This window comes from Zonotrichia leucophrys, chromosome 3 (genome assembly GCF_028769735.1).
Source record: "Zonotrichia leucophrys gambelii isolate GWCS_2022_RI chromosome 3, RI_Zleu_2.0, whole genome shotgun sequence".
Lineage (NCBI taxonomy): Eukaryota > Metazoa > Chordata > Aves > Passeriformes > Passerellidae > Zonotrichia > Zonotrichia leucophrys.
Window position 1 is genome coordinate 81,043,391 of NC_088172.1, and position 27,990 is coordinate 81,071,380.

General features: G+C 44.6%; 2 protein-coding genes across 2 annotated transcripts in view; both read left to right on the forward strand.

Annotated features, from left to right (window-relative positions):
* THADA (THADA armadillo repeat containing) overlaps positions 1-14,889 on the forward strand; it is a 151,844-nt gene extending 136,955 nt beyond the window's left edge. The window contains exons 37-38 of the mRNA XM_064708992.1: positions 12,798-12,964; positions 14,119-14,889. Of these exons, the coding sequence (XP_064565062.1) occupies positions 12,798-12,964; positions 14,119-14,457 (506 nt within the window). The 3' untranslated portion in view covers positions 14,458-14,889. The remainder of the gene's footprint in view (positions 1-12,797; positions 12,965-14,118) is intronic.
* Positions 14,890-18,786: 3,897 nt separating this feature from the next.
* On the forward strand, positions 18,787-21,121 carry ZFP36L2 (ZFP36 ring finger protein like 2). Its single transcript, XM_064708990.1, has 2 exons — positions 18,787-19,043; positions 19,567-21,121. The coding sequence occupies exons 1-2, from the start codon at positions 18,993-18,995 to the stop codon at positions 20,974-20,976; spliced, it is 1,461 nt and encodes a 486-aa protein (XP_064565060.1). The 5' UTR covers positions 18,787-18,992; the 3' UTR covers positions 20,977-21,121.
* The last annotated feature ends 6,869 nt before the right edge of the window (positions 21,122-27,990 follow it).

Here is a 27,990-nt window from a genome sequence, read left to right on the forward strand (position 1 = left end):
ATTTAGGTGTTCTATTAAACCTACCCTTAATATAAACAGCTGAAGAAGGATCTTTTGATTTTTTTATACTTTCTCATACTTACTGAAAGCTCACTGTCTTATGTACATGCATTAAGAAGCACAACTAAAAACTGAATTTCCAGAATATCTTCCTTCTTTAATTCAGATTCCCCAAATGTAAATATTCCAGTCAATTGCCATTTTGCAATAGAGAATACCAACATAGCACCTCTGAGAAACATCAGGAAAACAGGCATGTGCCACGTTCTCTGAGGCTTAACAGCTATAGGATCACATAACCTGTGTTAAGGAAGGGCCTTTAGAAAAGATGTTCACAATACTGATTTCCATCTCCTAAAGCAAACTCCTTGGGGGTTGGACTGGATGATCTCCAGAGGTCCCTTCCTTCCAGCTGTGAGGGTTCTGTGAAAGCAATGTGTGCTGGGTAGGTCACTTTAATTAGGCAAGATCATACTCAGGTGGGCAATAGTCTTTAAGGGTATGTACCAAAATACAGATTATTTGATACTTTGGAGTCAGTGACCTCATGCTCCCCTAAAGCAAGGTCAGCACAGATTTTGGAGCTCAAATACAGTAGGTGTAGGGAGAAGCCTAGGGATAAAATGATCTCAAGGGTGAAGTATTACTTACATGCGCACAGACTGAATTATTTTGGGCTGGTCTGGAGAACTCAACAGTGGTTTCTTTTCAAATTCATAGGAGTAGAGGCAATACAGGCAGCCTTTGCTTGTTAGCTGCCTTTTTGTGCAATGTGTTTTGGTTTTTAGCATGGACATCTGTGTGCCTCTTTGAAAGGCTGTCACAGGGCAGAGGTAAATTCTCCAGATTAGGGGTTTTATTTGATTCTCACAATTTGTGATTAAGGCTCACCTAGTGCCATGGCAAGGTTAAGTAGATTGTGGCCTTTGCTGAAGGAAACTCATTTGAAATACAGAGATGGAAAAATAAGATGTTAAAGACAGAGAAAGTCTTTAGGTTAAAGACACATGTTTCAGTCACAATGTGGACTGTTACTTCAAATGGCATTACTAAGTGAAAAGAGTTTTTCTAATGGATTTGTTTTGCAGGTGAGTGAATTTTCTCATGTCTGATGACTCAAGTTTCATCCTTTCAATAGGCATGGGTGCAGTAGGGTCTCTTTTCTTTACCCAGTTGGCTATTTCATAGACAAAACTTAGTGTTTCATATTCCCGTATCCTTTTTTGTCAAACTGGATCAAAACTGGCTCACAAGTTGTAGTGAGAAACACACACACACAGAAGTATGCCTCCTGATTTCCTTATTTTGTTTAAAAATGGGGAAAAAATCCTTTGATGTTGTTTATTCTTTCATATTGCCAGTCTGATTCAGTAAAATATACTAGAGCTGTTATTTTTTTCTGTTCTCTGAGTGCTCCCTTCCTCTCTCCCTGCACTCATATTTCATTCTCTGTGGTTCTTTCACCTTTTCACCATATCTTGAATTGACCTCTGTAAACTTACAGCCTTCTGCTTTTCTGTCTCATTTGTCTCTTCCTGATTTGCTTTGTAAATTTAATTATGTGAACTGAATATTTTTATAAGGAGTGCTGATGGGCTGTTGTTATTAGGGTTGCCTAACATGACTCATTGTAAAATCCTGATTTTCAACTACTTGTGTTAATCCTTACTAGTTGGTACTGAGATTTTTCTATATTTTGAGTATTTTTTGTAGACTTTAATTATTTAGGTTTTATTACTGTAAACAGGATTCTACATATGAAATTAAGAGGAAATGCTATATTTATGCAGGCTGTGAAAAAAATTGAAGAATTTTTTTCTTCACACCAAGAATATTCAGAAGATTGCAAGGTCAGGTATCCAAGTGTTAGGAAATTCAACTGCTACCTCAGCTGCCAGTTGAATGTGATAAAGAGAGTAAGACCAGGATTACAAGAAGGGGCATGCCAAAGCTATTTAGTTTTGCCCTTGTGATTTTGCATTCTGTCCCTGCCTCTCCCAGAGAGCTGTTTTGTGCAGCTAAGCAAGTCATTCCAAGCAGAGTTGGGAAAGGAGGTCACCATGCTGAATGCTTAGCTGGATACCTTGCAGGCATGATTTGCAGGAGTTCAGGGCACACACAGCTGAAGCCAGAGGGAAGTGCATTTTGAATATTAAAGCATTATGGGGTGCTGACTCCTCGGTGAAACAAGTCATAATGTCTCAGATCAGACATCTAAAACCAGTCAAGATTTTTAATCTTCATGACTGTCTGCTCTTCCTGCAGAGTAGATAGTGCCATTCCTTCTTTCCATGCACATGGTTGTAAGTGATTTATGAAGCGCTCCATATCGCGATGAATGACTGAGAGCCCCAGGTTACTCAGCCATTCTGTCTTCCATGCCTATTTGGAATATTTTGGAATATTTTAAATAAGAAAGGTTCCAAGCCATGTATTAAATATGTAGAGAATAGAAAGAGAGATTTCTTCCCTGTGATGGGGAAGTCCCTGGTGTTGCATAGTTCATGTCTGCATTACTATGTGAGACACAAATGTTTTTAATTTTTGTCTTGTGCAGGGAACTCTTCCATTCAGCACATTGGGGAGAGCACTTAGCACTTAGTTCCTTCTTAAGTTGAAGAGGCACAAACCAACTCCTCAAACAACTTTGAAGGAAATGGAAAAGACAAATGTAAAATCTGTATTAGATAAATATATTGGTATCTATGTTGGATTTTCTGTTGAAGAACTCTGGTTACCAACTGAATACTACTTATCAGTCAAAGAATTTGTGCATATATTTGCACTTTATGCAAAACTAGGCAGCTCCTGTTCCTTACATAAATTTACTTGGACAAAGTCCTTGAAGTAACTCATACAGACCACGTTAGAATCTCCTTATCCAGCTGAGCATGCCAAGGCCTCTGGAATGCCATGTCTGCTGAAGATGCAGGTGAAGTTGCAGGGAGCCACCTCACCAATATCTGAGATGGAGATAGACTATCCAAGTCCCTTGGAGCTTGCCAGAGGATGCCCTGATGACAGTTAGAAGTTTCCTAGCAAATCTTGGGCCAGCTGTTAACACATTCAGACAACAGCTGTATGGAAATGCCAGAGCCTGAGGTATTTCAGTCAGAGAGCTACAAGTAAGTCATGCGACTTCCAGAGAGGTGTAGACCTGCCCATGTAAATAGAAGTGCCCTGGGTCACTGAAGGTGCAAAACCCAGAAGTCACCTAGGTGGCAGGAACTGTGTGAAGGAGAAAGGGTGTGAGCCACTCCTTAGGATCTCTTTAATGTGAACATCATGTTGGGAAGAAACACAGAGTCCTGATTCTAGAAGTGCCTCAGTTATAACAGGATGGTTAGGATCAGCAGGTCTTCAATGTGAATGAAAACTTGTGGTAGTAGAGTGAGGAATATGTATGTGTAATCTCATTTCAAGTATTTCTGAAAGAAAGGGCAAAAACCAACTTTCTCTTGAGAGAAATCATTGGTGCATCATCTTCCCATTGAAAAGAGGCAGTGGTTCTCTCATGGAGTGGAAATGCTCTTGAAAAAAATCTTTGGAGATAGATATTTTCCATTCAGGATTGAGACTTGGGGCTGTTTACCTGTTACACACCTGCAGGGGAACTGCCCCTAAGTTCTCCTTAGATCACTGCCCCTAATGACCTGTAATCACTGAGTTGTTGAATAGGATAAACAGCACCTGCCTGTCTGTTTGACTGCAGCTCAATAGCCTGGCTGACTTTTTTATTGGAATGTCAGAAAACTTACAACAGATCCCACTATGCTGCATTGAAAGCAATTTGCAAGTTGGCATTGGAAGGTGTTTTTATCTTGACAGAAAAAAGCAAGAAAATTCTCTTGGTCATTTGTACTTAGCACCTGCAGTGTGAATGTTTTGTGGTCCTGGTAGCTTCTCACATTTCAGACCATTTGCAAATTTAGTTGGGCATTGTGTATCTGTGTCCATATATCAGCAAAAAGATAAAAATAATGTGAGCTGTTCTTTACACACATTTCATCCCTTAGATGACATCTCAGTAAGAACAGACAATCTGGACTGTACTGGAAGCTTTTCATGTAAGGGTGGCTGGGCTTTTTTTCCATCAGGCATTCATGTAGTTAATGGTTTCTGTGGCATTTTGCTCTTTAAGTGTATTCTCTTACATGGTGAGGAAAGGGGTTTAGAAAATTGGCCAGTAAAGAAGTTGGGACTATATTACGAATATTTTTTACATTATTATACAAAAGGTTTATGGCACTTTCCGTAAGAGCAATTTTATGGCCACTTCTTTTTGAATGTCACCCTCTTTTAACAAGTAATATGAAACTAAGATAAAAATTAAATATAAACCATTCTAAAAACAGTGTCCCCCCATAGCATTTTATAGGAGGTATCAGAAGTTATGCAAAGACTGAGTTACAGAGGTTTCTGAGTTGGTTTTTTTTTTTTTGCTATTCTGCTCAAAAATGCCTTCCTTCAGTAAGTCACACATGCACTTGAATCACATGTGTTGTAGTAAGTTAGCAAGTGTCTTCTCTGCTCAGATGTGGTCCATAGCCACAGTTTGCAGAAATGTGCAAATCTGCCTTGTTCCACCCTTTAGAGAGAACTGCTGGAAGAAGGATGAGAAATACCAATGTAAGGTAACATTTAGGAGAAAGTGTAGAACAAGATCAAAACATGTTGTAACCTAAGAGACCTTGAAAATCAGAACATTTTTCAATAATGTAAAATTAAATTCCAGTAATTCAAAAATGCAGAGTTTCCTTAGCAGTTGCCATCACCTAAGTCAAGCTTGCATCTAGAATGAGAGTTACAGTGCCAAAAAAGTTTAGTGTTGTATCAGTACTCATGTAGAAATAAATAGCATTTTTATGCTTGTTTTTATGTCTTGCAAAAAAGTCACCAAGATACACTTAATAATTCACATGAATTGGCTTAATTAAAGAAGGAGGAGAGAGAACTTTTGCATTGAGACATAATTGTCTTAGCAAAATTTACTGGTGTTTCTGGAACTCATTAAAATCAGTGGGTTTTGCAGGGGGAACTTTATATTACATCTTTTTTAAGAATTATATTATATAGAAAATGTGTGAGTACTGTGATTTTTTACTTTGTATTCCCAAATTTATGTCAACACCTTAAAAAGTTGTTGTCAGCCCACTTATACAACATTAGATCATCACATGGATGAAGGAACTGTTTGCTTTCTAGAATACAATGCCACTAATTAAAGTTGAAAGTGAATGGACTGAATTAGAATCAGCTCATCCATCAAAGACTGGCTACTGATTATTTACTGACAGTGCTTCATTTAGCTCTATTAATTACTCAGTGGCACTGTTATGTAAAGGTCATGCTTGAAAAATTAGGAAAGAATACATGAAAAATTATTTTATGCACTCAGTGCTGGAGTCTGAAAGTGGTAAATGTTAAACAGAGTGTTCATGTGAATAATCTATTAAATGTGCTTTTTCTTATCAGCATTTTAATTGTGAGTGAGTAAACAGGACAGCAGCTTACAGATCTTGATAGGCTCCTCATGCAGGCTGTGATGGTCATGGCTGTGGCTCCATAGCAATAAAGGAAAGTTTGCCTTTCTATTACTGCTTTTTAAATAGTTTCCTTTTTATTTTTTTTTTTTTGCTCTGCCCAAATTGTATGCATAGTAATAATAATAATAATAATAAGATTCTTTTAAGTTTTTGTACTCATTAGCCCTTCTTTCCTTATTCCTTTATCCTTTAAATAATAAGCCTCTTACCATCATTCCCCAGATGTCACTCTAAAATTCCATCTATGATACAGAAGTAAATGTGTCTCCTGTGTTCCTACAACATACAGCTCTTTCACATTTAGTAATCTTCATCAGTGCTAAGCAAAAACTTCTGTATAGTTGGTACATGCAGTAACAAGTCTTCAGTTATACATTTAATTCTAGTCATTGATACTAGTTTAGAAGTCATATTTACCTTCATTTTTTCCAGTAAGTACATAATTTGACTTTAAAAAAACATATGTTCTCATTGGCAGTGTTTTAAAAATTAGCTGAATAATATTTTTACCTTATAAAAAGGAAAAGCATGAGTTCTGTGGGGTTAGGCAGGGGATACTTTCTTTTTGCTGTTTAAATTAGAAAATGGCTCGGAGTGGGAGAGGCTTTGCAAAAGTGGTAATCTAAGAGGTAAAGTCCAAATGCTCATTTCCTCTGACAGATCTGTGGGCTGTGGTCGTTTTGTAATAAAACCCTTCATGTACAGGAGCATGGCTTACATGGGAAAATCTTATGTATACATACATATATAGTTAAAAAGGAAAAATAACGTAGTTACTGAGTTGAAAAATACTCTTCGATTAACATTCCAAAAAAGGGCTTGAAAAGATGATGAATATGTGTGTGCTCTTTTGCACAAGAAGGGACTTTAATTTTCTGTTCAGTCCTGAGCTGTAAGTTTCCATGCTAATCAGACATGTTATTAACTCAGATCTGTTTATAATCAAAGTCAAAGCGGAGAGCAGCATCACCGCCGCTCTAGTCAGGGACTGCAACTATTAAGAAATTAGTTTTGATTAGTTTGTTTTGTAATGGTGTTGTGTTTTGACATCGTGTTGCGTGATGTCAGGAAGGGCCTCTTTTTAAAGCCATCCTGAAAAAGCTTGGCTATAAAACAGACTCGGGCAGGGAAATGGAAAACATATGAAGCAGTTGTACGTCATCTAGGGAATGGTATTTCTCGAGAGGATAGAAATGATCTAATTGCCTTTGATTTTATGAAACACTATGAAAAGGAATCTGCTTATATATTAGATTTTACATAAATGGTCATTTTAAAAAGTGGAAAGTTTGATGTTTGTAACTTAAATTGACACAGTGCAATTGCAAGAGCCATCTGCCAACCATCCAGATGCAACAGTTACCATTTCTGCATTTTCTTTCTTTTTATTTTTGGTTGGTTAGTTTTTTGGTTTTTTGGTGGTTTTTTTCCTTTTGTTTTGCTTCTCAGCTGTCTTCTTTTAATCCTAGTGCCCAGAAGGGTGATATTGTGGAGACTGGGTGGGTATGAACACCCCTTTACTTACTTTTATTCTGCCCTGCTGTTTTTTCAGTGGCAGCATTTCATGTCTGGTGACACCTATGCAGTGTCTTGCTGTGGAGTTACACAATTCCTGCCTACCTCAAAGTAGAATGTATTTCAACATAGGAATTGCATTTTCTAGCCTCACTTTATTTACCAGCTCTTTTAACTCTTGGGTTGTGCCAATGGGATGTTTTTCTTTCTTAAATTTGAAGGCTTTTTAAATTTTATGAAGTCTAGGCATACATAAACACATCATTTTAAGTAAAAAATATATCTGTATCACTGCCTCACTCAGCTCTCTTATATTTCATATGCTGAGAATGGAATAAGCTTGATTATTACTGAACACCAAAAGGAAGACAATCTTTATACAACAAAGAAGTGATTAGTGTTTAGGTGAAATTTTCCATTTGCAAAGGTAATATTACAGGTATTAGTGACCGTGATGCTGAATCTACCATAATTTGGATGGAACCTGATATCTTGCTTGCTCATCATCATCTTTTACAGTGATGTATCAGAAAACATGAGATAAATCCCCAGTTTTGCCAAGCAATCATTCCATGATCTTTCTTGCTTTAAAGGTCCATGCCTTTGTCAACTTTCCTCTGAAGTAAGAATACTACCTCATTTTACTGGGATGTTAGGAGGTACCATAATGATAGTGATGTACTAATATTTATAACTTTATGGACAGCACTTTGTGCAAGAAAGTAAAAACTATTTTACCAGTTCAGATGGTAATGGTCTACCTGAAATACTTTCTGTAATTTCAGTTGAAGAACATACCATATATATTTTCCTTGAAAACATCACTACTGTTGGTACACTGTTTTTTGTGAGATTTTATCTCTGAGCTGTTATACAAAGCTTCCTTGCAGATTCACTTCTCTCTGTTTCCTCCAAACACAGTACATGTTTACAAAAATTGGATTGCTCTTTGATCTAGAATGAACTTCAGTTAACAATTTGTGGTATAAAAATTACAAAATGCTGTTAGGCAAGGAATATGTTCTGCTTTTCTCCTTTGCCTATATTTTATCATGGTTGTCCATAAAATATGTGTATATATGCTCTTAATACATCCTTTCAGTTCCCCATAATATCACCGAGGCTTTAACAGAGAACAATTGTATAGTTGGAGGACACGTAATAGGCTACTAGAAGAAATATTTACATCTGGCATGATCAAAGCTTTTGGACTATATGAATGTGTATGTGGGAGGTCTAATTTTTATGTGGGCGGGTTCACAAAGACCAAAACACTGCAGTACTTAACCCCTTTCCCTTTATGAAAATTCAATTCCTCAAAATGAAAAAAGTATGTAGTACCTGATTCTTATCTTTATTTTTCATTTCAATGAGTAGTATTAACTATTCTGCTTGTAACTACTTGTTTTAAGTCATGGAGAATTTTTTTAGTATTTCATCCCCTGTAGTGGCTTATTTACTAAGATGCTTATCTTGCTCATGATGTTTTTGCATGTTGGAACATATGCACATGTTCAAATTTAAAGAAACTCATACTTTAACACAGTTTTGATAGTCTGTAGAACTGCTGTGGAAGGAACTCTGCTGTATTTTTGGTTTATAACACTAGCTGCATCTTCAGGTTTTGTTTTTGCAGGTTTAGTTCTTCTGGCAGTAATCAGCTGTGAGCCCTGGCTATTTGAATTGGTTTTTTATTCAGTTACTTTAAATAGTTGCATTATGAAAGGCTATTAACACTCACTCATTTAAATAATCTCAGCATTTTGTTTGCAAGGCTCTGATGGGGACATTTGGGATGACTGCTGACCTGGGCTAGCAGCTTGCTGAACGGGGAGGTCTCGCTCTCCCTTTGGCTTTTCTCCTTCCTCCTGCTGTCCTGTGATCTGCCCTTCCCCGGCCCCCAGCTACCCCCGTTCTGACTGCAGGGCAACCAGCTCAGCTTGCCAGCCAGGCAGAAGAGCCCGCACGCCAGAGCTGCGTGCCAAATGCCTTTTGTGCTGTTCTGAGCCTTCATTTACCAGGTGATCAGCAGAGTACCTGAGCTGGCTCCCAGCTAAGCATCAGGGGCCTGTGGGGCTGTGGTGAAAGGGAAGCCACCTGCCCTTTTTGCCCCTGGTGAACTTGCATCTTGCTCAGAGCACTCTCTGAAGTCACAGCATGAGTCACAAACACAGCATCATGTGTAATATGTGGCTTCTTGAAAATCAGCCCTGCCTTTGCAGGCAGATGATGATGTGAGGAGCACTTCTTGTAAACAGTGAAGACTGTACATTTCTTTTGACAAGACACACATCTTTTGTGAGTATCTTCAAAGATTCTATGCATGCTTACAGCATCCCTGGCAGTTACTTTTAGAGTTGCAATAAAACATTTTCCCCCTGTAGAAGTGTTTTTTACCTGTTAAATCATGGGTACCTATGTAAATTTGCTTGCTGTTACCCATTTGCATTATTGCAGCACTCCAGGCTTAGGAGAGTTAATACACTTCTTTTGGGTTTATGCTATATCTCTTAATTATCCGTGTAGCACTGACTGTCCACAAATCTAATCCTGAAATAGTCTAGCACCAGATTTGTGTAAACTGGTATCAAAGTCAGTTAATATCAGGGTGTTCTGTAAGTAAAAGCAGCTGAGGGAGCATTTCAGAGATCATGGAGCCATTCCTGATACTCTGCAGGAGTGGGATGGAATGAGCGGGTGGAAGTGAAAATTCTTCATCTGCCAGACACTGGTATGTTGCTGAGTCTCTGTGAGCACCTGAAGTACCAAGATACTGCTATACTAGCTTCTCTAATACAAAGCCCTTGCAAGGTAGGCAGACTCTTAGCCAGATTTTGGAACCCTAAGTTAAAGTGTTTTCAAAGCGATGTTGCTTTGTTTTCTCAGGTCTCAACACCAGAACTGACACAAAAATTTTGTTGATCAGTTAAATGGCTGCAGAATCTGCAGTTCACAGAAAGGTGGTCCGTGTGTTCAGGATCTTCAAGTTTTTCCTGGATGCTACATATCCTTTCCTGTATTCATTTTTAGTTTGAAGAAAAAAAAAAAAACCAGCAAAAAAAAGGACTTGCCATTTCCTTTGTTGCAACTTGTAGGATTCTCTACTAGACTGCTATACTCTGTGACCACAAAACTGCCTTTTCTTCTGTGTCATACTGTTGAAAAACTGCTAGCAAGCAAGTTTAGTCTAAGCAGAACCTCAGCATTACTTGTTTTGCTACCTCTTGGTAGTTTTCAGCATGGTCACGTAATACCACAATTAGAGGCTCCCATCTATTTCTTGATGCGTTTCTCAGCAGTTCAGCGTTCTCATCCACAAAAAGAGCATCACTGTATGTATTTATACTTAAGGAGACTAAATGTTAAAAAGGCCCCAGAACTGGCAGTGCTATCTATAATTGGTCCTCCAAAGCAACAGCTAACAGCAGTGGGAAGTATCATGTTTGGTTTCTAGCTCCCAGCATCACCTAATCTGCTAAGTATTCCAATACAAATAAAGTGACATAAGGAAAGAGGCCTTATATAAATACTTAAAATCCTAGACATTCAGGAATCATCATAAAACTCCAAAATATCATAAGAATTCAAAAGAGTTGAGTTTAAAATATTGTGTTTTGTAAGCATTCATAACCAGGATGTTTGTTTCAGGCTCAGAACACCACACTCCATTTGATCTCTGTTTTTTCAGCTCTGAAGATTGCCAGTATTGCTGAGGTGTCCCTATTGCACTTGAATGAAACTGTTTCCTATCTAAGCCTAAGCAAGCCAAAACAAAAAAGACGATCACTGTGTCCATTATTTAGAGTATCAGACTGGTACCAAATGGGACACAGCAACAGGGAAAGCAAGTTTAAAAAAAAAAAACCAAAAAAAAACCACCAAAAAACTCAAAAAACCTCAAGCAAACAAACACACACCCCACATTAAAAAAAAAAAAATCCCCAACAAATTCCTGGAAAGGAGTGTCATCAAAAACAATACTTAAAACCCCCAATACCTAAAATAAATGGGATGGAAATGTCACACTACACCACTTCTCAAGCACTCCCTCACAGAAAAAACTCAGGGGTGTCCTGATAATAAGATAATTCCTGATATGAAGAAAACAGATTTGAACATTTGATTTTGCTGTCTAGCAGAGACAAACTGTGTATGTAACATTATTAGTGTCACTAAGAGATTGACTGCCTGCCTTCCTGTTGCTTGTTCAAGGAGATTTACATTTACCCTCATCTAACTCCAAGATAAAAAAGGGACCATCTGTTCTTTCTCCTTCACTCCCTTCCTTATTATGGTCCTTTGTCCTCATCATCTCAAATACTAATTCATTCTCCCCAATGTCCTCAGTACATTGCCTGGTCTGTCAAGTGCATGTACTCATCTTTCCATCGGTCTGTTGTGCCCTTAGATGTTTCCCTACTCTTTGGCATGTGCATTTGCCTAATCCTGGTGTTTTAATGTGAGTTTATCTGCTGTGCCAATGTACCCCAGAAAAGCTGCAGCTGTCCTGAGGCCTTGGGAGGGGTCACAGCACAGGGGTCCATGCCCTAGCTCTGAATGTGGGTTCTGAGGGAGAAGTCTTGGTGGCACTGCTGTGCCTCTTGCATGTAGATGGTTGTTCTCCTTCAGGAGAAATTCCTAAATACAGTCACACACAAAAAGTAAAGTGTGCCTTCTCAATCTGTGTGGATTCTTACCAAATTCTGACTCTGCTGTGTTGTCTGCTCCCAGATTACAGCCATCAAGAATGGCATGTCCTTATGTACCACTACTTAGATCATTCACTGAACATTTTTCATTTTGCTGGTGACTATGGACATGGATTAGTTTTGCCAAAATCCTTTTTACAGTAATAGGGATTTTAGAGGCTTGTCCACTAGCTGTCCTCTTCTGGTCCTCTTCCTGCAGCCCTTTTAAAAAGAAAAAAAAATTACATTAAAGTTACAAGTGAAGAAACTCCTACCTGTGGACACACAGGACTTGTAGCATTTTTATATACTCTGTTTTCAAAGCAGAGTAGGACCCAGAGAGTTAAATCAGCATTTCCCCAAATGAGAGCAGTGAGGAAGTTCAGGGAAGAAATGCAGTGTGGATGATAGCTTTGTGTACAGCTCTGGCATGATGCCAAAACCTGTATAAATATAGCTCTGTGATGGGGTCATAAACAGTGTCTGCTTTTCCCTTCTCAGACATCTTTTCTAAGCCTGTCTTCATGCCTGATCTCTCTTACATGTGTGTGTGTGTATATGTATATCTTATTATATATAAAGAGATTACACACTGCATAATTACTCATTTTATATCCCAGCCCTTTAAAAACATATCATGTGTTGTAGGTTTTGAGTTCCAGTGAAAACCTTACATGAGATCCAAGGCATAGCTGTTGCTTGGCAAAAATGGTCACCATGTAATAGTGACAGGACTGTGTGGAGATGTTTCTAAGAGACATATCTGTATATTTAAACCCAGATTAATAAATGTCACTACATGGGCAGGAGGGAAAAAAAATTAAGCATCAGCATTTTGAGTTGCTTCATGTATTATTCTGGAATTGAGTGAAGGCCCCAAGGGGCACAGAAGTAAACACCCATCTAATTTATTTGCCGTATAATTTATCATTCTGCACGAGTTTGTGTAAGTTCAGCATCTGTTTTCAAGAAATCATTTTTGTGGTGATTTTATTTGAAAATGTTTGCGGTCTTGCTCTATATTCTTACACATATTTTCTCTCCACAGAGTTTGCCTTTAGGATAGTGAATGCTCCAATGGCCCTGGATTTAGCCTTTGGCATAGTGTGTGAGCTGCTCCAGCGGTGGGGGGAGATCCATGCCGGTGTCCCAGTCCTGCTGGAGTGGCTTTTGGGAGACACTGACCTGCAAAGAGATGGGGACACTTCTGCCCTGGTAATTTTAACAAGCAGTTGCTATAGCATGTTAGAAGCACTACAGTTCTGCAGTCTTGTGGTAGGAATAGAATGAAATGTCTCATCTGATGAAACCTGATAATTGCTACTGCAGTACTAACTGATTTGCAGTCTTTTAAAGAATTCACATGGATATTATTTAGAATGAAAAGAGTTTAATGTCTGTTTCCTGGTAATACCAGCATAAAATTAAAGAGATCAATAAGCAAACATTGAAATAAATCAAGTTACTTCACAAGGCATTGTTGACTGAAACATTCTGAGGCTGTGATGTAATTACATTCAGTATTATTGCAGATGATGGTTTCCCTTGAATTTAAACTGTTGTTGGGGATGCCAGGCACATATGGGTTTTCAAGAACAGTGTTCTACCAATGCTGGCTTTCCCAGAGATGGCATTTAAATATTTGGTAACTTTATGCCACCATCCATGTGACTGGTTCTGCACCACACATGAAACAGTCTTGCCTACATCAGTCATTGACTTCAGGATTGTTTCTGTAAAGCTTTGCCACACTGGTTCTGTGAAAGGTGTTACTGTATAAATACACTGTGCTCTTTTTGTCTTGAAAAGACTGGAAAAGTCAAAATAATGCTGGCAGGTAAACCAGCAGGAGCAGCTACATCTTTTAGAAGTTTGTTGGCAATTAATATGACCCATGAAATATATAATGAATGCTTTCTCAAGTCTGTAGTTTAGGTGTGCATTTCTGATGTTTGACTGACTGATGCAATTTTAATTTAATCCAGTCAAAAAGCTCCATGATATAGCAAATCACCATACTGCTTACAGAGGTCTTTGTGAAATATAATACTGTTTCATAGGGGAAGGCAAGCACATGTGAAGGATTAGGGCTGCTATTTACTTCCACTGTTTCCCAAGACTTGTGCCATAACTGCCTCATCTTTGAAGGTAAAATTTTTGGGTAAAGTAGGAACCTTTTTACTGTGTTTTCCCACACCTTTAAGAAAAGGCATATGAATGTTTACCTTGTTTTTTAATATAGAAAGCTGTTCTATGACAGCCTCAGTCATCATTTCTATATATATCCTTTTCCATATCTTTTATGATTTTCTTGTTGTTATCAAACCACGAGTCATTTTCTAATCACAGTTGATTTTCTTTTTGTTAAGGAAGAAGATGATTCCCTGTTTGATAAAGGAGAAGTGAATTTTTGGGCAGAGAAGCTGACTCATGTGAGACAACTGAGTAAGCACCTTCTACATCTTGTATCAGTGACTCACCTCACCTTACCAGATCATGGGGAGCTTAATCATCTATCAGGAATAGCACTGGACCAAGCCCAGCGCATTGAACACCTTCTTGGAGCCCTACCTCCAGTTCCAGAGTTCTCCAGAACTCCAGAATTCACAAGATTGGCTATTCAAAGGGAGAGAATATCAGTCTGTCTTAAAATATTAAATCTGCTGAAGCCTGATGACGCTTGCAAAAATGAAAATCTGGAAAAGTAAATTACTAAAACTTCATCCTCAGGGAGCTGCACACATTACTGGATGGGCAGGGAGACTGTATTCCAGCAATGTTCAAGGAATCAGGGATTGCTGTGATGACTTCAGGAAACCTGCAGTACCTTCAGTATTCAGGCTAGAACTACATTTTTTGTATTGATTAATTGTGCATTGATTTTTTTTTAATGGGACATGCAGTGGAAGACTTTTCCTTTTAAATGCATTTGTTAATTTCATTCAGCTGAGCATTGTTTATTACAGCTACTGTAGGAAGTAAAGCAGCTAAACTTAATATTTTCCATTCATCCAGGTGCCGGCCACCTGTAGTTCTGTTATGTTTTGTTCCACATTTTTACCTCCTGTATTTTAATACCAAGAAAAGGTTTATTTTTTTGGTCTCATTTCAAGATGTAGCTTGTGACTTGTGAAATTAATATGCTTTTTAAAAACCTTTAAGTGTTTCTAATAGAAAAACAAACCGTGACTTCTTTGTTTATGGCAATTTTTAGAGTATATTTTAAATTTTACTGCATTTTCCTCTGGAGGAAGACAAGGATTTTCACTTTGGTAGTAACCTTGTTTTGCACATTGAAACAGCACTAGTTAGATTTCTGCATGCCTCTTTTCTCCTTTAAATCAAATAACTACTTTCATAAAATGGCTCTGAAATGAAGACTTGCTGTGTTCAAACGAAGCAGCTGTTCCATTGCAAATGAAACAGTTCCATCTTCCCTTCAAACACCTTGCTCTGCAAGCAGGCCTGGAAAGCAAGTCCTGCCGAGGAGCAGGGAAGGGTTCCAGAGGTGTTTCTGTGCTGCTGCCCTTGCTTCTGGGAGATGCTGGAGATGCTCCACCAGCTGGGGCAGCTGTAGGGACTGTTCTGAGTGCTCCAGGGCCTTGCTGTGTCTAAAGCACAAAAAATCTTGTTGTGCATCGAATAGTTTCTTTCTCTGAACTGGAAGTGGGTTTTGATATGAAAATGAGACATCAAAAATAAATAAACAGTGATGTGAAAAGATTGCATTACCTTCCCATAGCCAAGGGCTGTGACCGGACGTGTGGCTGGGCCTGCCACAGCACGGATGTGCGGCCCTGTACGCCGTCATTTCGGTGTTCTTGGAAGAAGAACATGTCCGATGAACGCCTGGTTGCTTTCAGCCTTTCAGCTGATGGTGATGAGCGCAGTTTAACCCCAGATCTCGGTGCCGCCCAGGTACTGCCCCAGCGCTCGGCCCGCGGCCGGGCCCGCCACAGCAGCTCGGTCGGTGCGCCACGCGGCCGCCAGGTGGCGCCGCAGCACCGCCGCGCACGGGCCGGGCCCGCGCTCCCGCCGGTATACGGGATCGGGATCCGGGAGTGCCGGCATCGGGATCGGGCTCGGCCCGGACAGGATGAAGCTTGAGGGGCGCTGCTCGCAGTGCTGCGGTGCCCCACAGCCGATCGCTGCTCTCTTGACTTTAGATACTCTGCTCTAAGTAGAGCTAAGCTGCCGAGTTGGGTCTAGTGGACATCTGAACACTGCAGAGTCACCACTTTAAAAAACCCCAACAAACAGAATTTAGGAATAAAAGTGTAGTATTTGCTCCAAGTTTCCAGGATTCAGTGTTACTTATGTAAGAAGTAATTTATGGTGAAACTTGAGGCTTCAATAGGCAAAAGAGAAATGCTGGAATCTGAAATGATCTTTCACAGAATGCTCACTATCCAACTTAACAAGCCATGCTGTGAGTTAGGCTAAAAATTAATTTGTATGCATCTGGTTTGAGCTCCTGGGGAAAGAATAGCCCAGATTGTGTCTGGAAGCCACTGTTAAAAAAATAGTCAAGACCTGTACAATTAATTAACAGCAGCTGATTCTGCCACATCTTTCCATCATTTCTGAACTAGTGTGGCAACAGCTTCTGTAGTAGGAGACAAAAAGAACTTTGTATGTATCAAAATCACTGTAAAGTTCTGAGACCTTGCTCATGTCAGTGGGTAACCTAAGACTATCTAGTAGCATTGGGCTTCTTTTTTAATTGGGTAAAATTTAAAATGCATATACAGATATATTTGATACTGGCAAATCGATAAATGCAGCCAGGTGACAGCACAGTTATAGACCCACAGTGACTGTAAAACTCTGTGAAGCCTTGAGGACTTGGTTAATCAGTTACCAAACAGCTCCAAAACTTGGTCTTCCTTATTGTGGTTTTAAGACGCAACTGGAACCTCTGTCATCCCGCTTGAGTTTATAAGAAAGCAAATAAGAATTATATCAGTGCACATACATTTCACCATACGGTGCTGATGATGGGTTACTGTGTAACTACTGAATGAAGAACCTTTAGACCCCGAGGAGCGATTGCAGGAGAGAGGGAGCAAAACCTGATTCCAGAGCCCTTATCGGCAGTGTGTTTGATCAAAGTCAGTTTATCAAAGTATTCCTCCCAATGGCGTTGACACATTGATCCGTGCATGATTGTCACAGTAAACTGTTCACTCGGTTGTCTGGCGGGCAGGATCAGCTCCGAGGTGATGTTTCCATCGCAGAGTTGTGTGGGAGGAGGAAGAGTTTGAACTCGGGTCAGTGCGGAGGCGACTCCGACCGGGCCCGAAGAAGGCTGTGAGAAGCGATACGCGTTATGGCAGCAGCCCCGCGTTCCCCGTGTGCGGGGCAGCGCCTGTCGCCGGGACGGGAGCCGTGGCCCCGGCAGGGCGGGAGGAGGGGAGGGAGCAGGAACGTGGGACGTGTCCCGGCACCGCGGGGCGGAGGAGCCGGCGGCCGCTGGGGGGCGGCACGTCCCCGCCGGCCGGCGGGCAGCGGGAGGGGCCGGCAGCGGGGCCAGGAGCCGGCCCGGCCGGGCCCAGCAGCGCTCGCCGAGCGGGGGACGGGCCCCAGGGGACTGCCGGGACGCGGGAGGGAGCGAGGTCTGGGCTTTCCACCGCCCAGCTCCTCGTCTTTCCCGGGAGATTTCGATCCCGGTTTCCGGGCTCGGCCGGCCGTGGGTGACGGCTCCCGGGCGGTGCGGGGTCCCGCCGCAGCCTCCCTCCCGCAGCGGCGTGCGAGGTGCAGGACGAGGGGAGGAAGCAGAGGAACGCGTGAGACCCTGGGCAGCGGGGGTCGAGTGCCAAACCCGTGGCGAGGGGCTCTGGTGACACCCCCGCCCCCAGCCCGAGGTTCCTTTCCTCTGCAAATGTGTTTGCACAGCGCCGCGCTCCTGCTGACGTGGTCGGGTTTGGTCCCTTGGAGTGCGCGGGACTGCCATCCCGGCTCGGAAGCTAAAGAGGATCAAACGCCTCTGCTGGCTTTAGCGGCCATAAAACTTTACACGTCCGTCCGTCCGTCCGCCTCTGTTCTCCTTCCCATTTGTCCCGGGGCCGAGCAAACGCGGGAGGGGACGGGGGTGCAGGGGAGCCGCCGCCGCCGTTCCCACGTCGTGTTTGCGCGGCCTTATCGGCGCGGGGGGGGCGGGGGTGTTTTGCACGGCGGCTCCCGGCCCGCCTTGGCCGGCGGCCGGCTCGGCCCCGGGAGGGCGCCTCGCCGCGGGCACCGGCGGGGGCGGGCACCTGGGGCGGCGGCCGCGGGACTCGGATGGGTCTCACAGGACCTTGGCGGGGATGAGGAAGGAAGGGGCCGAACGTGGAAGAGAGACGTGGGAGGGCTGCGGGGCGCGGGAAGGAGATGCAGACAGGGTTAGGTGGGGGTAGTTTATCAGGCCGCTGGGAGGATAATGCCACCTCGCCTCCGCGCCTGGCCGCCAACCTCTCCCAAACTTCTGAAAGAAAGTAAGCGCCAAACCCGAGGTCCCTGAAAAGAGGGAAGAAGCGGCGGGGAGCGCAACCCGCTCCCGGCCCCGTCCCGCCAGCTGCACCGGAGCAGCGCGGTCCCGACCTTTGTTTCAAGCAATTACGTGGCAAAAGTTTATTTTCGGCGGGGCGCGGGGAAGAAGTGTCCCGGCACTGCCGCGCCTCTCCCGCGGCCCCGCGCGTCCTGCCCTCGGCGGAGCCGCCACCCCGCCGGGGACGCGGCCGCCGTGCGCGGGCAGCGGGGGCGTCGGGGAGAAGCGGGGAGCTCCGAAGGGCCGAGCCCGTAGGGCGCCGTGAGCGCTGCCTCGGCTGGTTCCCCGCTCCCCCCGCCTCGTCCCGCCCGCGCTGCGGGCGCACTGCAGCACAGGCGCTCCCCACGAACTTGCCCCGCCGCCGCTGCCAGCGCCCTCTGTGAGACTCGGGGCGGCCCGGCGGCGGGGTGGAGCGGGGCGGGCCCGGCGGGCTGGAGCGGGGCGGGCGGAGCGCGGCACCGCCCCCGCGACCATCGGCGGCCGCGTTTATATGGGAGCGGCGCGGGGAGCCGCTGAGTTCCCGCAGTTCGCCCGCTGCTGTGCAGCCGCCGTCGCCGCCTCGGCCCGGCACCCGCCGTCCCGCCGGGAAGGAGTCGGGACCGTTTCGGATCTCAAGCAGACGGCCCTCTCCTATTTAGTCGTGGCTTTTCCAAACCCTCCGAGGAGAGCGGGATCTTTCGGTCCTTCCTGTATATCCGACCATTACAGGATCTAGAAATGTCGACGACACTTTTATCTGCCTTCTACGACATTGACTTCTTGTGCAAGGTAGGGACGAGCGCGTTTGGCTGGGCGGGACGCGGTCTGCCGCTGCCGCCATGTGCAGAGCGGCGCTCCGGGCTACCGGGGCAGCGCGGCGGGGCGGGAGGCCCGTGCCGGGCCGGGCTCTGCGGGCGGGTCACGGTCTGACAGCCGGCCGGGGACAGCGGCTGACGCAAGGCTGCGAGCCCCGGGAATGCCGCCCCATGGCCTCCCGGCGGCCGCGTTCGGGGCGGGCTGCTCCTGCAGCCGCGGGGGAGCCGGGCCGCCCTGCAGCCCCTGCCCGCATGTTGCGCTGCTAGGAGGAACTTTTGAAAAAAGTTGCAAATGCAGCAGAGCTGGCGCGGGAGCTTCTCCCCGGCGCTGTGCTGTCCGCCGGCGCTACCGGCAGACCCGCTTTGCGGGGCGGCGCGACCCCCGCCTCGACTCCCGCGGCGGTGGGGAGCCGTGGCCGTGGGCAGGCGGTCACCCGCAATACCCTCTCTCTCTCCCGCTGTCTCCCCCACCCCCTCCCCTCTCCCCGCCCCGGCAGACGGAGAAGTCCCTGACCAACCTCAGCAGCATGCTGGACAAGAAAGCCGTGGGGACCCCGGTGACCCCTCCCAGCTCCAGCTTCGCGCCGGGCTTCCTGCGGCGGCACTCGACCAGCAACCTGACGGCGCTGGCCGGCGGCTCCAAGTTCCCCAGCCCTACCGGCTCCAGCTCTTCTTCCACATCCTCGTCCTCGTCGTCATCCTCCTCCTCCTCCTCGTTCGGCAATCTGAAGGAGACGGGCTCCGGCGGAGGCGGCGGCAGCAGCAGCCCCACGGCCCTGCTCAACAAGGAGAACAAGTTCCGGGACCGCTCCTTCAGCGAGAACGGCGAGCGCAGCCAGCACCTCATGCAGCAGCTTCAGCAGCAGCAGCAGGCGGCCGGCAAGGGGAGCGGCTCCGGCGGCGGCGGCGGGGCCCCCATCAACTCGACGCGCTACAAGACGGAGCTGTGCCGCCCCTTCGAGGAGAGCGGCGCCTGCAAGTACGGCGAGAAGTGCCAGTTCGCTCACGGCTTCCACGAGCTGCGCAGCCTCACCCGCCACCCCAAGTACAAGACCGAGCTCTGCCGCACCTTCCACACCATCGGTTTCTGCCCCTACGGCCCGCGCTGCCACTTCATCCACAACGCCGACGAGCGCCGCCCGGCGCCCGGCGGGGGCACGGCCGCCCCCCCGCCCGCCGCCGCGGCCGGGCCGCACCACCACCCGCACCACGCGGCCCCGCACCCCGCCGGCAGCACCGGCGACCTCCGCGCCTTCGCCCCCCGCGAGCACCCGCTGGGCGGCGGCGGCTTCGGGCACCCGCGCGGCGGCGAGCGGCCCAAGCTGCACCACAGCCTGAGCTTCTCCGGCTTCTCCGCCCACCACCACCACCATCACCCCCCGCACCCCCACGGCACCGCCCCGCCGCCGCCGCCGCCCGGGGGCCGCCTGGACGCCGCCCTGCTGGAGAGCCCCGGCGGTTCGCGCACGCCGCCGCCGCCCGCCTCCGCCTCCTACTGCGAGGAGCTGCTCTCGCCGCCCTGCGCCAACAACGCTTTCGCCTTCTCGGGGCAGGAGCTGGGCAGCCTCATCGCCCCCCTCGCCCTGCACACCCAGAACTTCGCCGCTGCCGCCGCCGCGGCCGCGGCCGCCGCCGCCTATTACCGCTGCCAGCAGCAGCCGCCGCCGCCCGGCGGGGCCTGCCCGCCGCCCCCCGCCTCGCCGCCCTTCAGCTTCCAGCCCCTCCGCCGCCTCTCCGAGTCGCCCGTCTTCGACGCGCCGCCCAGCCCGCCGGACTCGCTCTCCGACCGGGAGAGTTACCTGAGCGGCTCGCTCAGCTCCGGCTCCCTCAGCGGCTCCGAGTCGCCCAGCCTGGACTCGGGCCGCCGCCTGCCCATCTTCAGCCGCCTCTCCATCTCCGACGACTGAGGGAGCGCGGGGCGGCGGCCGGGGGGCCCCGCGGCGGCCCTGCAAGTAAGTTACCGAACGAAGAAAGCGAAACCTCTCCTTCCTCTCTATTTTTGGTTGGTTTTATTTTATATATCTATCTATCTATACACCGAGAGCTGAACAAAACGAGAAACAAAGCATTTTGCAAAAGGGCAAATGACACGAACTGAACAAACCTATTTTTATAGAGAGACCTTGGAAGAAGGGGATTTTTGTTTCGGGGTTTTTTTGTTGTTGTTCTTTGGAGACAAGTTATGATACGCACCAGCAGCAGCCATTCCATCTGTGTTCGAAAAAAAAAAAAAAGAAACAAAACAGCATTAGAAAAGACAACACCAGAAAGCAACAAACAATCCGGGGAGCGCCGGTTCACCAGCCCAGCTCCTCCAATCCTGCAGACACACAGAAAAAAAGTTACAAACTAGTTTGTCTTTCAATCCAGTTCAAATAAAAACACAGAACATACTAAATCTATAAGCTTTTTTTTTAGGAAAAAAAAAAAAAAAGAAAAATCCAACATCCTGCCAAGAATATGCCTTGATAACAACCTTCTTTTTTATATATATCTATATATTATTATTATAACAAATGCTAAAACCTTCATTCCAAAGTTTAATATTGGTTCCATTGCCACCACTTAGTGGATGTTTGGCTTTTAGAACAATTTTTTGTTGTTGCTTTATTTGGAAGCACTCAACTGAGTTTAGTTTGTAATTGTTGGAGAATAACTGCTGATTTTTTAAAATTTTTTTTAGCTGTTTGAGTTGATTGCATGTATGAGTCACTGCACACAACTCAATATGAAACTATTTAACTTATTTATTATCTTGTGAAAAGTATACATTGGTAATTTGTTCATACTGTATTTATCGGGTATGATGAAAAGCAATAGATATATATTCTTTTATTATGTTAAATTATGATTTTCATTATTAATCGGCAAAATGTGGAGTGTGTTCTTTTCACAGTAATATATGCCTTTTTGTAACTTTCACTTGGTTATTTTATTGTAAATGAGTAAAATTCTTAATTTAAGAGATGGTATGTAATATTTATTTCATTAATTTCTTTCTTTGTTTACGTAAATCTGAAAGATTGCATGGTTTCTTTATAGAAATCGGTCTCGATGCTGTGGAAGTAGTTTGCGGAATTTCTATGGGTTTTTTTTAGAATGTAAATGGTTGTAGCCCGTCCGAGTTGAAAAACGAGAGAAAAGAAAAAAAAAAAAAAAAGAAAACAAAGACTGACTTAGCAATCAGACTTCAAAGTGGCAAATCTAATTCAGACTTGTTAAAAATAACCAAAAAGTATTTTTGTTGCCTAACTCCACGAATCACACTGTGATATAGTCTCAAAGTATGTAGCAATAATTGGGGGTCCCAGTATTATGTCTCACAGTGCCTTCTTGAGGGTCCACGCTTGCCTTAAATATCTCTCAACCAAATAAGTATTTTTCCTAATGCTTGAGATAATTTGAATGTAGAGATGGGTTTTAAGTACAGCAAAATTTCGCCACTCTATTTTATAAGAACAGAGGCCATCTTTGGATCTGAAACTTTCTATAATACAGGAACATATCTTGTTTATTCAATTCCAAAACCTGTAATTTTTTTTTTCCTTATGTAGAAAGTTGGGAGTTTTCCAAAAGTTTCCTGGACGGTGGATGAATGAGCAGTAGCTTAGTTTTGTTTGTACATAGGTACAGATTGAGCACTATGTACTCTTTTGGACTACTTTAACAGAAGTATGTTTTGAATGTAACTAAAGGATAAGTCAACTTGAGTTGTAATATATTTTTCGGGAGTCAGTTCACTACAGATTATGTGAGACTGTAAACTTTGTACTGTAAATGTTTTGTAGTTCTCCCAATAAAATTTTTTGGAAAAAAAAAAAAATCAACAACCCCGGTAACCCTTCAAAGTGCCCTGGCTGCCAAGCAGGAGTGTTTCTTGCTGAACACCACCGCCCCCAATCACAGATATGTCTAGCTACAGATTAACCAGTTTGCACTGCCGCTCCTGCAGCCCTCGCTGGTCCCTGGCCAAAGTTAATAAACGCTTCCAGAAGGTTCGGGAATGTCAGCGCTGTACTGTATCCTGCTTTGCTTTCCTTTTTTCTTCTCCTTTTTTTTTTTTTTCCCTCAATTTTTTTTTTATTATTATTTTTAAGAGGATGGAGAATCAAACCTCTGCTGCTTCTAGTGTAACAGCTGGAGTGGAAAAATCTAGCAGTGGCATTTATCAATCAGATCGCTTATGGGGCTATGTGAATGTGCCATTAGCCTTCTTGCCTTGTTTGGGCTATGGAGGAAATGGCAGTTTGGGTAATAAAAAGCCATAATTAAGGTTTACCCTTTGTCCCAAAAGCTTTGTTCCTCTTCACTCACAGGAATGCGGACTTCTGCCTCAATGCTCCCATCACCCAGCTGAGGGCATATCTGTGTTAATCGGGCTAGCATTAAATGTGCTAATCAGTTTTCAGGGCCCGGGTTTTAAACAAATTACCTTTTCGAGGCTGTATTTATATAACTAAATACTTGGCAGCCTGGGGCCTGTGTGAGTATTAATACTGGAAGAATTTTAGCTAATATCTCCACAGTTTGGCACCCTATTCCAATCAGTCCCTTAAACTTTTAAGTCACGATTTCTACCAGCTTATTTTTGTTCTTTTGTCATACTAATAATAAATGTTGTTAACATTATGGCATTTCTGCGCTGCCTGGGCCGCCACAGCACTTTCTATAAATACAAGATAGAATGTAATACCAGTGCCATATGTTTGTGTAACAAACCTTGGACTGACACTTAGTTTAAAATTAAAACAAACGTAAGCAATGTATGACAACACAGCCCAGCTACAGCAATCACCTTTTTTTTAATGGATCCAGTCTGACATTTTGGCTCAGAATTGCTCCCTTTGATTTCCAGACTGACTTCTGATGAAACTTCTTTTTGTTGCTGTCTGCACAGTGGCACTGAGCTCTGATGGGTCCTTCCCCAGGCATCCCTGGTACAGATGCTTTGGCTACAAGGAGCAGGCCCATGCCAGTGTTTTGAGGGAACAGAGAGTGGCTGTTGGTTTGACCGGTGTCTAAGCTGATGCCTTAACTCACTTTTGGGATTTTGAGATTAAATTTCACACTAAAACTGCATATATAAGGAGTGCATGCCTCATTTAATGTCAGATTTTCTTTCTTCTCTAGGTACAGTTTTTGCTTCTCTCGCTCACCCACCCATTTCCCTGAACCTGCCTTTTCCTTGCCACGGTAGATAAGGACCTTATTTATTTTCTGTATTTCCCTTATCTGGGACAGATGTACTCGCAACAGTGCAGTACTTCCATCTTCCCTGTGGTGTTCTGTTGGTTGAATGGGACCTTGGTGAGGGTGCTGGGCTTGGCTTTGGTGTCTCCTGGCTGGAAGAGGAGCTCTGGAAGCTTTAGAGCAGCTGCCCCGCGTGAATCACAGCCGTGCTGGTGTCAGTGCCAGTGCTGTGTGTGCTAGGGAGCTGCTGCCAGGACAGGAGGGGTGATGGCCCAGCGGTGTCTCCCAGCTGGCTGCTGGCATGCCAGCGTGTGGGGACAGCTGCTGCTCCGTGCCCCAGTGACACTGTGTGCTGCACCCTGCTCTGTGTGTGTCCCACAGGGTGCTGCAGCCTGGCCCTCGCACTTCCACTGCTCAGAAACCCGTGAGTCCTTGAACTGGGAAGATAAAGCGTCTGTTTCTTGTGCTGCACAATCAAGTGTTAACCTTTAAACTGGTGACTTATGTTGTTGACTTAAGCAAATGTTCTCTTGCTTTCATTTCAAAATTCAGCAAAGCGTGTAAACCTGGTCAGGCCATTCAGAACTTTCTGATACATTGCAATAAATCGATAAATACTGTGTAAAAAATAAACTGGTTTTTCTTTTCAAGAGCTTTGTGTTAAGAAGAAACTCTGAGGTTTCTGCTATTGCTCATCAGAGTTGTGATATATCTCTTAATCACTAGAGCACTTAAAATTACTTTAAAAATCTGGAAAATGGGGCCTTTACTAATCATTGGTTAGGACTGAGGCTTGCATGCTTGTTTTATTTTATAATCTGAAAGAAATTGTGTCAGTCTTAAACTGGTAGAAATGGATGTAATGGTATAGGTCTCAAAATAGGGTTTGATTTTAAATGGTTTGCTATGATCATTAGGAGATTTTCAAATTTATTGAATTAGTACTTTTAATTTTTATTCCCTAATCTTGTAAGGTTTTGGGGGCCTTTTTATTTGTTTGGCTTTTCTCAGGTCACCTGTGTCAGGTGTGCTGTGACTCCTGTTGAGTGGAGGGATTGCCCATCACCAGACACACACACTCCCAGCAGAGTGCAATGGAGCAGGGGGATGCTGCTCCTCACCAGCTGCATCCTGGCTGAAGCACGAGCTGATTCCACTGTAATCCAGGGTTCCCTTCATTTCAGCTGTAGAGCCTGGGGTGCAGAACGGGCTGTGTCAGTCACTGTGTCACTGTCCACAAGGGCAGTGGCCACAGGAGGAGCTGGTGGCCACAGGAGGAGCTGATGGGCTGCTGGCTCCTCTCTGCTGTGCTGCTGGATGCAGAAGGCAGCAAACCAAGGGTTAAATACACAGGTGGGAGGGGAGCCCTTTTCCGGAGCATCATTTAAATGTCCAGTGCAACTCCACATTACCTTGAAAAAGAAGCTGCTGCCCTCCTTCCATTTACTGCCCCCACCCCATCTCATCATTAGGTGTGCAGTTTTGATTTTTTCAAAGAAAGGGTGCATTTGACAACCTTGTTTTCAAAGAAGGCCCAAGATTTTAGTTATGTTTATGACCAAAATGTGCTTTTATCTTTTTCCTTTTGCTACTATAGCATTAAAGCTAAAGGACTTCCACTATATATTTTTAACAGTGTTGTCCATCTCTTCTTGCTCACCTTGAGTGTGAATATTTGAAGGAGCTTCAGGCAGTGGTGCTGTGTCATTAATAAGACAGGACATTTCAGGTTTTGCCTGCTGAGCCTACAGACCTCGGCAGCATATTAACTCTGGAAACTGAAACTTAATTTTCTGACCCTTCAGCTTAAGCTCAGATCCTCAGAGTTTTAAGGTGAAGATACTGGGCCTCTTGCTTTATTGCATCTGAAATACAGTTACCTCTTCCCTTTTCCACGTGTGCAGCAGGTTGGTACCAGTGCAGGGAGGGGCAGGAATATCCAGAATGACCACAGCCAGGGACCTGAGTGCTCATCTGCTGAAGAAGCGAAGGACTGGGATGAAAGCTGCTTACTCAAGGTGATGTAGCAGTTTCTCCACTCTGCTCCTTCCTGGCCCTTTCTGACCCTGCTCTGGGAGAGCATCCTGGCACCCTGCTCACACCACATGGCCCAGGGGTTGGGTGCTCTGTCCACGGCCACCACAAGGTCCCCTCGCCCCCAGCCAGCTCTGCTGCTTGCCACGTTTGCCTGGGTGTTGATGCGTTTTATTAACCAGGCAGAAAAAAATCTGATGTTTTCTCCTAGAGTGGAGTTGAAGTGGGTCAGTCAGGAGTCTGATTTTCAGAGCTGGTGCAAGGGAGAAGGAGGAGGAGGAGGAGGAGGAGGAAGAGCCCCACATCCTGGACAGAGGCAGGAGTGATGGCATAGAGGACAAGGTCTCCCCACCAAGCTGCTGGATTGGTTTATCCCTCCTCCTGTGTAGATTTGTTTTGTTTGAAGAAACATTGTTTCCTCACAGCTCTTTGGGAAATCCTCAGTGTGCCTATGTTAGAACTGCTTTTTTATATTGGTGATTATAAATCACTCACAGGAACCTTGAGTACTTCTTGTGCCATTTGAACACACACCAGCATTTAAGGGAAGGCTCATTTCAGCACAGAGTTTAATTAATGATTAATGTGACTGTATCCCTGAATAGTTTGGTTTACTGGAAATCAAGCAATGGTTATATGGCAATACACAACACCTTCTGAGAAGTTCTCAGTGTTAAAGGAAACACTTGTTATCAGCTGACATACATTTAGCAGGTTGTGTGAATTTTGTACTAAAGAGCATTGGTTTATAGGTCTAATTCCTTTAGTAAAATTAATTTAATATTGAAGAGAAGAGTGGAGGAATGAGATTCCTCCCTTAAGGTCTAGAGGGCCTTGTCTCTAAAAAGAATTTTTTTGTTTCAAAGCTTAGTCAAACTTATATGAGTCATTTCATCTCTCTTTTCAAAGGGCTATAATGGATGTGTTAATGGAGGCATTTTGGGGTGAACCCTGCAAAATTTGCATTCCTCAGGAAACCAGGGAAAATTACCCTGACAAATCTCCTCTCTGTTGCTGAAGAGGGATAGATGACATCTGCTGAGTAATTTCCATTCTGTACACCATCTGAGAAGGAAATACAGGGTAATTCAAACCCCCTTTTTTCTGCCATGGTTAATAACATAAACAGGGAGCTGGGTATGCTGAAATCTAAATACGAGGGTCCTGTATCAATGGATTATTACTTTATCTTTTCTGAATGACGTCCACTTGAATACCTGGAATCGTAATAGCTACTCAAGATAAGAAATGGAAGGAAATTCAATAACAGTAAGAGGCCTGGTGACCTATGAGATCTTGATTAGCCTTCAACTGCACCTAAATGTTGGGAAAGGATTCCCTGTACTGTATGCAGAGGGAGCTGAATAGCATTGTGAAAACCATTGCCTCATTGTAGAGGAGCACAAACAACTGCCTTTTGTCATTATTTAGGCTTTCTTGTGTTCATTTATATATGTGAACCTTCTGGGTCTTCTGTGGATGAACATTTTTCACCTTAGTTTTTCATTGCTTTAAAATTGTGGCTTTGCTGGTGGAGGTGGCAGGTGGCTCTGGCCCTGCAGTGATCTCAGAGCTCTGGCTGGCTGGGGCATACAGGTACAGTGCTGAACCTCCTAAATACCATCAAATCTGAAATTGGGCTTCCTCTTCTTGGTAGGGTCTGTACTCCTGCTCATGCCCTTGGGCAGTGGTTTACT

What these genes read in the sequence shown, in the direction of transcription:
- ZFP36L2 (XM_064708990.1), top strand. Translation starts at nt 18,993, where the DNA reads ATGTCGACGACACTTTTATCTGCCTTCTACGACATTGACTTCTTGTGC. An exon ending in ACATTGACTTCTTGTGCAAG is followed by an intron (nt 19,044 to 19,566) that starts GTAGGGACGAGC and finishes CCGCCCCGGCAG; the next exon opens with ACGGAGAAGTCCCTGACCAA.